The sequence below is a fragment of the Penicillium rubens genome (genome assembly GCF_028828025.1).
Source record: "Penicillium rubens strain IBT 27055 chromosome Unknown utg000004l_segment0_segment0, whole genome shotgun sequence".
Classification (NCBI taxonomy): domain Eukaryota; kingdom Fungi; phylum Ascomycota; class Eurotiomycetes; order Eurotiales; family Aspergillaceae; genus Penicillium; species Penicillium rubens.
The window spans coordinates 2,881,899-2,895,952 of record NW_026890602.1 but is presented as its reverse complement, the minus strand read 5'-3'; the positions used below and the strand labels follow the sequence as shown (position 1 = coordinate 2,895,952).

The window sequence follows — 14,054 nt, the reverse complement described above, 5'->3', positions numbered from 1 at the left end:
TAAATCCTCAATCGCACTAAAATGTGTAAGGCGTCTTTTAGTCTTCCACATGAAAAAAAAAAGATTAAATTTCAAATTAAATATCCTGGTCTCCAATTCCTGTCCTTCCTTCTCCCTCTTCCGTCTTTTTACTTCCAGCTATGGCGGACGCTGAAAAGAACGATCTATGCATGCCGGCACCCCCGGCAAAGGCCATTGTCGTAGATCATGACATGCCCACTGGCCCAGATCATGAACAGACCATTGTCATAGACGATGACTTGGCCATTGACCCGGATCTTGAAAAGGTCACTGACAACAACGACGCTTCCAAGGAGACCCCGATCCCACCCAATGGCCACGACTCTTCCGATGCGACTGACCTGGAGGCTCAGCAAACAGAGCCGCGACGGAAGCGATTTGCGCGCTTCAGATATGCCATGTTTACTGTGTATCGGCGGCTCTTCACAGTCGTTTTTTGCGCAAATCTTGCGGTTTTTCTCTACGTGATGATCGCTGATCGGCGACTACTGGCACTCGTGAACGCGACAGCTGTAAATTTAGTGGCGTGCGGTCTCGCTCGACACCCGATGATGGTCAATGCCATCTATAGGGCGGTATGCTCGATTCCACGAAGTGCACCCCTGTCTTTGCGCCGCAGATGCGCTAAGGCAGCCCACTACGGCGGTGTCCACAGTGGCTGCGGGACTGCATCTTTGGTGTGGTATATTGGATTTGTTGCCATGGTGTCACAGATCTATTGGACGAATTCTCCCATCAGCACAGTAACCGACGCCAGTTTCTCAGCGGCACCGATCGCCGTCGCCTATGTCATTCTTGTGCTACTCTTCGTGATGATAGTCGTTGCGTACCCGACCTTCCGCAGGAAAATGCACGATCACTTTGAGCTCACGCACCGATTCACCTCATGGCTGATTCTGGCCCTTTTCGTGGCTCTCGTCATGATATTTGCTCATGAAGTGGGCAGAGCAGAGAAACACTCTCTTGGCCATGCCGTTGTCACTCTTCCGGCATTTTGGTTGTTAATCGTCGCTATCCTCGCTGTCGCCCATCCATGGCTACTATTGCGGAGGGTTCCGGTAAAGGCCGAGCCGCTCTCTAAACATGCCGTACGACTATCCTTCGATTTCACCCCAATCAGTTTCGCAAAAGGTGTCCAAGTCTCAAAGCATCCTCTGCGCGACTGGCACAGTTTCGCTGGCTTCCCGGATCCCATTCCAGCTGATGCGAAGCCAGTTGCAAAGAACGCATCCCGCAAGAAGCCATTTGTCAAGGGCCACGGACATAAGAGGAGCTGGTCCATCGTGGTATCCAAAGCAGGAGATTGGACGGCTGACACCATCCGTGAACCACCAACCCACCTGTGGAAACGAGGGTCGCTGATGCGTGGCGTCGGATACGGTCTACGTATGTTCAATCGCATTATCATAGTCACTACTGGGTCCGGAATAGGACCCTGTCTCGGATTCCTAGGCGACAAAAAGCGGCCCTTAATCAAGGTCATTTGGCAAACACGTGACCCGCTCAAGACTTATGGCCAGGATGTTCTTGATCTCGTTCATCAGATGGGTCCGGACCCGATCATCTTCGATACCAGTCGTGATGGCCGTGTCGACATGCTTCCCGTCGTGCGACAGCAAGTCAAGGAATTCCAAGCGGAGGCTGTCTTTGTGATCAGCAACCCCAAGATGACTCAAAATATTGTGTACGAGTTTGAATCACAAGGGATTCCCGCCTATGGGCCAATCTTCGATTCATGATTCATGAAAAAATGATGTATTTGCCTTTTTCTTTTATTCGAGCCAGCCACGACATACGATACGACCTACATTTCGGTCTTTAATTTTAGCTATTTATGAGATCTTCGTCTCTTTGTTTATACCAGAATCAGGTCCATCAATGAAAAAGTTTAATAGAATGGATATATTGACTCTTAACCCGTGTACATGCAATTTCATGCGATGCCTTGCCATCACTCTTTCGTATCCAAACCACCTTTAGAAGTGTACGAGGTACACAGTAGAAACGTGGGTATGCCTTCGACTTCCACGGCAGTCTTGAAATCAAGAAGAGTCACCGCCTGGCCCTGTCTGCTGTGAAGTACGTTATGCATACCACCCTCTTCGCATTAGTTGGCCTCCATGTGCTGGTCCAAGTTCTCCTCATTGTATCACCCTTGGTCTTGATTGTTCTTGCATTCACATCTTTCAAAAACAGCAGCTCCCTGGCTCGAATATTGGCGGCCTGGCCTTTTGAGACCGTTAGACGGAGCAGTGTAATTCCATCAAGACCAGGTTCGTTGATATCCCCTTAGCGGGCGAGATGAATCCCAAGAGGAGATTCGTTCTCTTTCCCCTACTTGCGCTTTCCTTATACCTTGGTTTCCCCAGTTTTGGATGCTTCAGTGCCATTTCAGTCGTAGGGCCATGGGTAGAGGAGCCTGTCACCGTCCGTTAAATCTCGGATCATATATTGTATCTCGCGCTTGCGTCTAATGTAAGCTAGGCAAATACTGGCTCCCTCCCAGTCAACATGCCATATACTTTCGAGTCGAGTTCAGCTTGGGGTTTGAGACTGCGTCGTATTGGGCTCTAGTCGTGCACTTAGCTGCTCGTTGGGTTGGCCGGCGTGATGTGGTCAGTGTGTCATCCCCCAGGAAAAAAAACAAAGGAGATTCTGCGAGAAACCAGACATAAAAGAGTGAAAATATAAAGGCAACACAAATGATATACCAGTACTAGTCTGAAGCCATCACGACGTGGAAGTCAGGACAAAGTTGAATTCTGTAGACAGGAGGGGAATTGAACATGTTACCGTATTAGGCTTAGTGCGTTTCGTTACTGTGGGTACAATCACGTGGTTACCCTTTGTGCCTGAAGGATCAGGCGATAAACCCGTGATTTCTGCCTTGTTTGCCAGGAAGAGCTTGCGCCTTCCAATTGAAGTAAAGAAACAAAATATTTGATGTTCGAAGTGAAGGGTAAAAATGCTACCTGTCCAATTGCAGAAGCTAGTCCGGATAGCTTCCAATCTTTCGACAGCGACTGCCTAATATAAATTTTGGAGACATGCGGCTCAGCTGTGACACATTTCTAGGCACCCATCCATGGATGAGACCCAGTACGTTTCCTAATCAAAACAACAAGACAACATTGCTCATTGCTTTTTTACTTTTTTGTTCAGGTGGCAAATGAAGTGTTACCTCAGGCATTTGCGGGGTAAAAAGGCGAAAGCTGAACCATCCAGCCCAGGCGGGGATTTTCCTGTGGTGTATATATACATCGGAAGTTGTCCTCTACATACCTAGGTGCTCATCATACCTCTACGCACAATATGCATTCGAGTCAACTAAAAAAGCGTCATGTTGTGAGATCGGAGACCCTCCAGGACCTTGTCCCATCTCTACCGGCAGCCCCATTGACATCCACCTTATTTACTGTCCTGCCCGCCGAGATCCGCAACCGAATTTATACGCTTGCGCTTGAGTCCGAGGATGTTCTCACAGACGACAGTTCTCGATCCCTCTATAAGCAAAACGCTTTCTACTACCGGCCCGGCTACAAGCAGCCTAAGCGCATCCAGACTGCCCTCCTCCAGACATGCCAGCAAATCTACGCCGAGGCGTCCCTCCTCCCACCGGCAGTAAATGAGCATACTTTCTGGTTCTATCGATCTCCACCTCATGTCAACGATGCCTCGTCGCCGCTGAATTATTTTCGCAAGATGACCCCGAAGCAGCGGGCTCAGGTACAGCATCTACACTTGTTCACCCAGCAGTATTTCCTAGAGGACAATCATTGGTCTCAGATATGGGACGGTCTCAAAATAGGCGCTGAGGGACGCAGTTCGCGAGGGGAGTGCAGGATTGCACCGAAGAAGATGACCATCACGTTTCGCCACACGGACTGGTGGTACTGGGAGAACAATGATCCCCTGGGCATCGATCCGTTCCGACCCGGGAGAACCCACGCAGCCGATATGGGGAGGGCCGTTTCCCCACACGCCGCGGCTCGGTCGTGGGGAAACCAATTCAGCTCTCTCCCCTGTCTGGAGGAACTGGTAATCGAGTTTGAGACGATCATGCGGAAGAGGGACCAGCTAGATGCCATCATACAACAGGCTCTCGAGTGGAACTTTCCCATGCAGGCTGACAAGGGTTTATACCTGGTCGCTGATCCCACATCAAAGAGAGCATATACTTGGACTGGGGCCAAAGAGGCGGAGCTGCAGAGGCAGAGGCCTGCATGGCCGGTTGATACTGAGGCCGGGTCGGAATCTCAATCTGGGCAGGAACAGCCGATTCCTGCGGCCCCGGCTTTGGTGCCATTTGATCATCCCTCTGACATGGGCACAAATATCGACACCAATATTGGGAACCGTCAAGTTGGCGCAGATACGGAGAAGTTTTATGTTGTCTTCTTGACTTGGAAGAAGCGGCGAGTCCAAGAGTAGGCCTTAGGCCATTACCTCAGCCTTAGCATCCACCTGGGAATTGCTCAGGTCTGATGTTGACGGCATCTCTTGGTATATTTATTTTGCATTCGAACTGGACTCTCTTTTATCTTTATCTTGGGGCGGATCTGGCCTTGGTTTCTGCAATTGTGACACGGAAAATGCGAGCTCTACAGCCTATAACCTTGTGTTTATATATATGTTCTTGGGATCTACCAAGGTGAAGGTTCGTGAGGTCAGCTGGGACTTGGGGTGTCTATCAGGTCAACTAGGGCTGCATATGTACCGGATAATGTAGGGCTAAGTTCTATCCTCGTTGTGAGCCGGTTTGTTCTTGACTTATCTGCGCTCTACTAGCCACTAATTTTTAATCGCACTAGGGTATTCGAGAGTTAGCTATGATGCTCCCTGTAGTAGGCGGCTGTAGTGCCTACCGGTATAAGCCATAGATACCTAGGTTTACCCTATTAACAACGGTATAGAATCCACTCCCATACAAAGGTGCTGTTTCTCCTACGTCGGCCTTCGTTACCTCCTTAGCCTGGGTCACACCTATATCTTTCATGTAGGTGCGGACCTCTTCGAGTGATTTAAAGGCACCATACGATGAGGTACAGCCTGTCACCCGAGGGTGCGCGTCTCCCCTGCCACTTCGGTTAGGGCCGATAATACCTGCGATCTCTGGCAGCATAAGAAGTAACATGATGAAAATATTGTAGGTTCCACTACACGCCCGGTAGAAACTGCGTAGTATTCATTATCCTATGGCACGGTTTCTTTTCCACGCCACGCGAGGCGGTATTGCAAAGGTATTCAAAGCTGGCAACGGAATTTAGAGAGGGGAAGATAGAATTACAGGCAACGAATGCCAGTTCTTGAAATGAGGGACGGGGTTAATTAGTGAGGCGGAGGCATACTATGTACGCTCACAACCAATACAGACACGATTAGGAAAACCAAGCGTCCGTCAGACCAGGGAATAGAGAATCTACTATAACAGGGATAGGAGCCAGAAGTGGCGGCGCGGATCAACGCTACCAGCCTCGCCCTCAATACACCCCGTCCTGGACCTCATTCGAGGCATCTTCCATGTACATCCCATCGTCCAAAGACGTCCACAGCCGTATTAGATTAAAGACCGAGCAATTCATCCACCCTTCAAAATCGGTCTCTCCCTCTTCGAGTTCTAGAAACGCCTCCACAGCTGGAAGAAACCATTGCCGCAGCTCTGTATAACGGCGCTCCCCATGCTTCTCCTGGTGCTCCTCTGGCGTCATTGCCTCGCCCAGCCGTTGGACAGCCGCCTCATCTATCACTAAGCACGCGCGGTACTTATTCCATGTATCTTGCTTATCTTGGGCTTTTACCCAGCCTTCAAAATGTCCCCGCACAATATCTAACGAAGCCCCGTCAAGCGTGCCCCCCTCCTCAATCACGGTTAACTGATGGCGCGCCCAGAGCTGATCGTTAGGCGTGGGATCCGGGTTTTCCAAGCCGTACTCGTTGAGATCTTCGTAGACTCCCGCTTTGATCCACGAAGTGAGGATTTCGATTGCTTTATGAAATGCGGGGTCGGAGCGGTAGGTTGTGCGGTAGACGACCCAGCCCCAGGTCTCTTCGCGCATGTCCTGGAGCATGCAACGGGAGGTGCGGTTGAAGTCAATGGACCTTATGGTCGCTTTGTCGAGCGGTCCAAACATGATGGATAATTGATAATTGTTCAAGGGATGCGTATGGGGAAGAGAGAGAGATCGAGTATGTGTTTGAAAAGGATCTGGGAGAATGAGTTAACAGAGCAGAAAAATAGTCCAGGGTACTTTAGCCGATGATGTCTCAGTCCAAGGCGTTATCTGCTACCGTGGGCGGCGTTCCTTGGTCCCACTCGAAGCACTAAGATGAAGCCGTGGGTATACTAGCCGTGGGTATACCGTGGAAGGCCTGATGGAGTAAAACGCAGAAGGTTGGCTATTTATTGATGCAAGGATATAATCCATATGAGAAAGAAAAAGAAAGTGAAGCTAGTACGACTCTACCATTTTGGATCTAATTGATATAGGAAAAGCATTCACCCAATTAGTACACTTATTGTATTAGACCGCTCGAAGCATTATTTATCCACTTCTTCACTGAAGTACTGCATTTTCCTAAAACCAAGTCCAAAACTTTGTAATTAACAAATACGAATAAAGGAATCTGCGAAGGGGTATAACGGCCAGGGGTCGGATGCCTGATTTTGTATGGCGGGTGCCTGAGTTTTGCCTGATTTTGCCTGATTTTGCCTGATTTTAAACTGGCAGAAATTAAGATACCTGAATTACAATGACAGAGCCTTAATAAGCAAGGTACATATGGATGTTCAGACACCTTTAAAAATAGGCAGTAAAAATGAAGCTATTCCCGCCCATACAAATGCTCAGATTCATCCAATCCCAGGCGTTGAGGCATTTCCACAGTGCAGACCATGTAAATGTCTATGTCAGACAAAATGAAGCTATTCACATTATACAAATGCTCAGATTCATCCAATTCCAGGCGTTGAGGCCAGATCTCTATGTAAATCTCCATGTCAGGCAAAATGAAGCTATTCCTACCATACAAATGCTCAGATTCATCCAATCCCAGGCGTTGAGGCATTTCCATAGTGCAGAACTCCATGTAAATCTCCATATCAGGCAAAATGAAGCTAGTCCGGCTAATGATAATATGGTATTTCTCTTATAGGAGAGCTCGGATAGCTTTATACATAGTGCGCTAAGAGAGCAGATCAAGAATCTAGTCCTTATAGGGGTTAATATCAATGCGAGGAGGCATGGTGATTTATGCGGTCGGAAGGCTTCGAAACCGAGGAAAAAGGACGGTTGGGACGGTGACGCCGGAGACTGTATAGATGTGAGGATTGATATAGTGAGAATAGCTTCAAATTTGGTGGTTTATGCGGTCGGGAGGCAGTCAACGGCTAGGATCAGATGAATCTGAGGATTTATGTGGTGGGAATAGCTTCAATTTCAAAAGATGTTTACAATACCCTGTATAGGGCGGTGTCAAAAGCGGTGTACAATCAGGCAAAAATCAGGCACCCACCATACAAAATCAGGCATCCGACCCCTGGCCGTTATACCCCTTCGCAAAGGAATCTAAAATCTAGGTACCAAAAGAAGATACCTCATCTATAAAATCTTGGAATCGACCTGATTCACCAACTGCCCAACAGTGTCGATCATGTCATCCAACAAAGACACAGCAAAGTCCGACCACGACTCGACAGTGACAATTTCGATGCACAGAGTATCCCCCTTCGGGAATGCCTGCACCTTGATCTCCCGCAATGGCTCGAAATGCGGGTAGATGGTCTGCATACGGCTACTGGCCGCCATGAAAGATAGATCCTCAACATGCTCAACGTCCTGGTGCACGACCGAATCAAACCAATCAACAGTCTCCGGCCAGTCAGTGCAGTCCTTGACAATTTCCTTCAGACCGATTCCTTCGTACTGAGCGCTCTCAAGATGTTGTCGCTGGACAAGCTGCAAAAGATCCATGACAGTCCATTCCTTTCCAAACTTCACCCGCACCGGTACATACTGCCACGATGGTCCAACAATTGAGTCAGCGTTGGGGAGGTCAATGTTGCGACCACTCACCACCTCGCCAAAAGTGACATCGTCAAGGGAGAGGCGTCGCGCAAGACACAGCGCCCAAGCCGCCGTAGGGAGAGTTGCGACTGTGATTTCCCGTGGTCGTGCGGCTATATTGACATCCTTGGAGATGGCGAAGTGAGCGGCAGATACGACAGGAATATCGGGCTGGATCCGTGTCATAGATGACCCTTGAAGGAGATCACGCCAGTACGGAATGCTGGCTGGCAGATTAGTGCGAGTCACATGGCCGACGTACGAGGAGAATGGCAAACTCTTCGGCACTCGTCGTCCCTCATACAATGCCGATAGCTGCTGCAGCAGAATCGGAAGACAGATCTCATCGTATTGGGCGTGGGAGATGCGCATGATCAGGCTGCTGGGCCCGTCAACGTGCCGAACGAAGAGGAATTTCAAAAATGGTGATCCGAGAGGAATGCGTGACTGGACATCAACGTCGCAGAGTTTCTGGCTGAACTCTTCCACATCGCTTTCAATCTCGTATTCGACTATCTGGCAGGGAAGGTCATCGACAACCACTCCCAATGAGACACCCTCATGGTCCACGAATACAGTTCGAAGGATCTCATTCCGAGAGACAAGTTCCTGGCAACTTTGGAACAACTGAGCGCGGTCCACCTTGGTATCCATGTAGAAAAGTTCGTATCGCATAGAATACCGAGGGAGTTGGACAGTTCCTTGAACTGCGATCTCCTGAAGCGGGCGACTTGGATAGACATCGACGATCTTCCACTCAGGCTGAGCAAGCAATGGGGTTATCTTGTTGATGAACTCATCTAAGTCGGTGACATTGAGTGAGCTGAATGGTGCATAATCCTGAGACGTAGTGACTGCTGCCTGAGCCTCTACTGCGTGTTCGGCCATATCGAACAAGGACCGGTGATCGAAGATTGTGGTTACAGTTAGCTGAAGGCCGTCCATACGAGCCTCCGAGACCAACTTCATAGCACGAATGGAGTCACCTCCCAAATCGAAGAAGCTGTCATCCAAAAGGATATCCTCGCAGGGGATATCCAAGACCTGGCTCCAGACACGTTGGAGCTTTTGCTGCGTGGCCGTTGTTATGGCTGCACCGCCATTAAGATTTTTGTTTCGAGGTTGGAGTTGACCAATCTGTGCGTCCTTTGCGCGAAGGATGATAACAGAGCCATCATTGGTATACTTCGCCAGCTGGTTTGTCGTGTACAGCTTCGTCGGTTGCTTGCACCAGGTTGGATTGGCGACTGGGTTGCCGGAAGTCATTTCATCTTCTTTTTCCACAAGCAGCTCACCCACTCCACCCGGTGGTACGAGACACTCGTGGTCATTTGGGTTAACGATCCAAGTAGATGTGGCAGCCGAGTAAACCTCCTCAGTAGGGAGGCTGGCTGGACCAATCTTGGCCAGACGGCATTGCTCTGCAACATCCGTCTCAATCGTGGAATCGAAGATGTGCTGGATTTTCTGGGTCGGATCCTCCAGAATCTGCTGCACCAGCCGATCAAATTGTTTAAGCGCTTGATCCATCTGTGGGATATCGATGGTCTTTGAATCGAAGCTGGCCATGACAAGGAAGCCCTTTGTATCAACGGTGAAGACAAGCATAAGGGCGTATGAGTTGAATTTCAACGCTTCACGGGCGGCCTCTGCCTCGCTGGTTGGAACAAATGCGGTGGCTGGCTCTTCTTTCGAAGAGGGCTCGACTTCCCCAATCGTCGGATGAATTACAATACCTGTGCGCAATTCACACGCCTCTCGAGCATCGGCATTCAGGCGTCGAATGTGCTGCAGACCCATGTGTTCGTGGGGAATGCGATCAACTGTTTGATCATGGATCTGCTGGAGGTAACTTGATGCTCGAGCCTTGCGATCGATGCAAACTCGAACCGGGACAGTGGTGATCATCGGGCCCTCGATCTCCTCTACAGCCGCCACGGGAGCTGTGCGACCGGTCATGGTCTCTCCAAATACGATGTCATCAGATGATGTGTAATGCGCGGCCAGCAGACCCCAAGCACCTCGAATAGCGGTCGCGATGCTCGTTGTGGAGCTCGAAGAAGCCCGGGGCAGATTGACGTAATGTTCTAGCAGAGAATCGGCACGAGCCTGATACCCAGTGTATGGAATGGGAGGGAATTGCAGCGATGTAGCGCCCTCGAGTTGAGTTTCCCAAAATTTCTCCGTGAAGGATCGGTCGGTTTCACCAAGCCACTTGATGAAGTTCTTGAACGGTGCTGGGCTGCCGATGCTTTCACCGCGGTAGGCGCGATTCACTCGGTCAACTACCAAAGGCATTGACCAACCATCGTAGAGTGCATGGTGAATGCTCAGGACGATGTAGGTTTTGCCAGATGTCTCATCGTTCACAATAGCAAAACGAGCTAGCTCAGTGCCCAGAGACATCCCCTTGAGTGTGTCGCTACTTAGATACTCTGCCAAATTGGAGCTGTTGAGCCATGGAGTGTTTGCATGTACGACGATCTGCATGAGACCGCGACGGGGAACTTGGGCAATTCTTGTCCGTAGAATCGCACATTCTGCTGAGACCTGCTCAAAAGCAGATTGGAGTCGTTTCGCGGTTTGAATATCCTGAAGTTCAATGACTCTCTGCGCGACATAGGCATCTGTATACTTGGCGGAGAGGGCCATGAGAGCTTCTTGGAGAGGTGTACAGGGATACACATCTTCAACCTCGCTTGGATCCAAGTTGCACAACGAAGCCGCTTCGACCCGTGCAGCGTCGGCCTCCCAACCTGCTGGAAGCAGCGAAAATGGGGGAACCTCCAGTGGACCTTTGTTCTCCACCTCTTTCACTTTGAGGGCCAGGCTCTCGAGGATGGGTGATTGGAAAATATCAGTGACTTGAATAGCAAGTGACTGCTCTCGTGCAGCAGCCACCAACCTCATGGCTTTCAACGAGTCACCGCCGAGGCTGAAGAAGTGGTCATTGACTCCGATATCTGTTTCATCACCAAATAGTTTCAACCACAGGCCATGAAGCTTACGCTCCATCTCTGTCCGGGGTGCTATTTTGACAACGGTGGACGATCTAAACTCTGCAATATGTCTCCTTGTCAAGTCATTCCCGAGAGCCCGAAGCTGCTTCCGGTCTGTCTTGAGCGACACCAGGAGTGGCATCTGATTGAGTGGGATATATGCGGTGGGGATCATATACCGGGGCAGGTTTGTCGCAAGAATATCATCAATACCAGCGATCAGCTTCTGGAATGAACTCGAAAATGAGGTAATCTCGCTGGTCGTGCCCGTCGTTTCACTCTTTTCCTCCGCCACGAAGACAATCAGTGTGGCATCGGCTTTCTTTCCTCCGGGGAAGATCACTTCCGCTGCAACACTCGCCCCAGCGGGGAAATAATTTCGGACGTGGTGCTCGATTTCTCCCAGTTCCACGCGCTGGCCGCGCAGCTTCACCTGTTGATCGGCACGGCCGATGAAAACAACACTACCCGAGGCATCGGGGTCATATCTTACCAGGTCACCAGTCTTGTAGAGACGGCCCTTGCGACCTGGTACATCTCCCCCACCCTCAACCAGCCATGTTGGATCCTCGATGAAGACCTCGGCGGTTTTTTCTGGATTATTGAGATATCCATCACCGACCACGGGGCCTTCGATAAGAAGTTCTCCCACAGTGCCGATAGGCATCAATCGGTCATGATTGGATGGATCCACCACCCATGTCGTGCCTCCGACTCCCTGTCCGATACTAGTGTACGATCGACCAGGAGGGATGTCATTATTGATTGTGCAGCCAACAGTGCACTCCGATGGGCCATATGCGATCACGATTTTCGTCTTCTGGCCCCATTCGGCCGCATCACTAGCGGAGATTGCCTCGCCACCAAGACCGATGACCTCCAACGAGGGCATTATATCAGGCGCCAAGACACGCGCGACCGATGGCGTCATGTGTGCCATGTTCACGTTCAGCTTACGAATAGCGCCACTGAGGTCGTTGACTCGCTGGTCTTCTGAGGGCACACAAATGCAACCTCCGTTGGCCAAAGTGCACAACATACAGTCAACGCTGACGTCGAATGCATACGAGGGGAAGTCAAGCACTCGCGAGTGTTCTTTGTATCCGACTGCCTCGGCGCGAGGTAGTGCACCGCTAGTATAGTTGGAGTGAGAGATGAGCACACCCTTGGGCTTGCCAGTACTGCCGGAGGTGAACTGGATGTAAAGAGTTGACGACGCTGGGACCACAGGTAGGTCCACAGAGAGCGATTTAAATTCGGCCTCATCATTCTGTGGGCCAACAATAACTTGCTTTCCTCCCGGGACAATGCGCGCACCTAGTGTTGCCTGCGCCTCCGAAGTCAAGATAAAACCAGCCTCAACCTCGCTGGCGATGGTGCTCAGTCGTCCCTCTGGCTGGCTGGGATCCATGAGAACCAGTGCACCGCCAGCCTTCATGACTGCGAGAACACCAACAATTGTCCACATGGACTTTTCAAAGCAGAGCGGAACAGCCTTGCCAGTTTGCAGTCCCAGATCAACAAGGTGTCTAGCCAGATTTGTTGAGCGCTCTTCTAGTTGCCTATAGGTCATCTCTCCATCCCAAGACACGACTGCGGGACGATCGAGTTGACTTTGCGCTTTTTCACTGATTATATCTTGGATGCATTGGTCAATAGTGGGGGGCATTGTCCCGTTCCACTTCCATAGTTGTGACAGCTCTTGTCGTCCAATGCGGACGGCCTCAGCAACAGACTGATCGAGGTTATTGGCAATTGAGAGAATGAGGTCGGCGAGAATATGAGGTAGGACCGATTCGACAGGTTGCGTGGCTGTCCGGGACTGAGGAGTTCCGCGAACATACACAACACCACTTGCGAGCTTTGCTTCTAGCGCAAACGTCCACTAATCGAGTTAAAACTGGTGCTAGCCATGAGTTTGGATCTACTTACTTCGTTATCAAGGGAGGCATTTCGAAACAAGAGTGTATCCGAAAATTCCCCGTCAAATTGACCCCGCCTTCGGATAGCTTCCAAAGCAGATCGCAGGGAGCTACCTTCCCCCTCAATCACATCGGAGATGGAACCTCCCTGGAGACTGCCCTCTTTCAACCAGGAAAAGCCTCCATCCTCATTTTGCACTGTCCCTCGAAAGAGAAGGAGGACCCAAGCCAGAGCAATAATTTCCTCGTGTTTTATATCCGAAAGAGTGGGCAGGGTCATACAGTCGGACCAGCCAGCATCATTTGGCTTCGTCAACTCCTCGCCCACCCAAGGGGATGCACTGGGCTCGATGTATTCACCCATGTTCTTGAAGAAAAAAAAGTAGTATTAAGGAAAGTGTCTCTAGGGCGCGGGGACTATGAAGCAACGATCTGATTAAATTATCTGATGCAGATCGTCAGTGACGGACTTGGCATCTTGCAAGAGCCACAGCGGGCAGAAACGATCCGAGCAGGTGCCGAGACCTCATTGCCAATGTTGCGATGGATCCGTATACTTGAACTAAATACGTTGTATACCTGAAGTGGAGGATATCTGTACGGTCATGACGTACATTACCATACATACCGAGCCATACCGAACCATACCATACAACAGGGTCCCAAGACCCGCCAAGATCCGCCAAGATCTAACGCTAAGCACTGCCACCCTGGACCCAGGCGCTAAAAACTTAATGTAGAGCGCCGATCAGAACTCTGACCTTCATATTCGAGTTTCCGAGAGTTGTTTGGGGGAATACCGTCGTCATTATCATGATCATCCTCTTCAACGTTACCCTTTTCGGAGATTCGCAAGATTCCGTCTGAAAGATTGATTAGATTGGCTGCGACATCGGATATCCGCCGATTGATTACATTGGCGATTGTTACGAACCTTGGAAGCTCTCGTCTCAAACATGTATGGGACCTGGACTGACTCCCCCCTGTCGTTACTAGTCTGCGCCAAGCAGCGTACTTACACGGCTGGTCTTTGGTTGCAGCCAAGGTAT

The 14,054-nt window shown here is 50.2% G+C and overlaps 4 protein-coding genes across 4 annotated transcripts; 2 read left to right on the top strand and 2 right to left on the bottom strand.

Moving 5' to 3' along the window:
- Positions 1-140: 140 nt before the first annotated feature.
- N7525_011069 (uncharacterized protein) lies at positions 141-1,760 on the top strand (the record flags this gene model as incomplete). Its single annotated transcript, XM_002560692.2, has 1 exon — positions 141-1,760. One exon carries the CDS (start codon positions 141-143, stop codon positions 1,758-1,760), a length of 1,620 nt encoding a protein of 539 aa, XP_002560738.2.
- Positions 1,761-3,333: 1,573 nt separating this feature from the next.
- Positions 3,334-4,452, top strand: N7525_011068 (uncharacterized protein; the record flags this gene model as incomplete). Its single annotated transcript, XM_061215329.1, has 1 exon — positions 3,334-4,452. The coding sequence occupies one exon, from the start codon at positions 3,334-3,336 to the stop codon at positions 4,450-4,452; it is 1,119 nt and encodes a 372-aa protein (XP_061067841.1).
- A 1,049-nt stretch (positions 4,453-5,501) lies between these two features.
- N7525_011067 (uncharacterized protein) lies at positions 5,502-6,152 on the bottom strand (the record flags this gene model as incomplete). Its single annotated transcript, XM_002560694.1, has 1 exon — positions 5,502-6,152. One exon carries the CDS (start codon positions 6,150-6,152, stop codon positions 5,502-5,504), a length of 651 nt encoding a protein of 216 aa, XP_002560740.1.
- A 1,467-nt stretch (positions 6,153-7,619) lies between these two features.
- On the bottom strand, positions 7,620-13,369 carry N7525_011066 (uncharacterized protein; the record flags this gene model as incomplete). The annotated part of the gene is made up of 2 exons (XM_002560696.2): positions 7,620-12,968; positions 13,016-13,369. 2 exons carry the CDS (start codon positions 13,367-13,369, stop codon positions 7,620-7,622), a joined length of 5,703 nt encoding a protein of 1,900 aa, XP_002560742.2.
- Between the last annotated feature and the right edge of the window lie 685 nt (positions 13,370-14,054).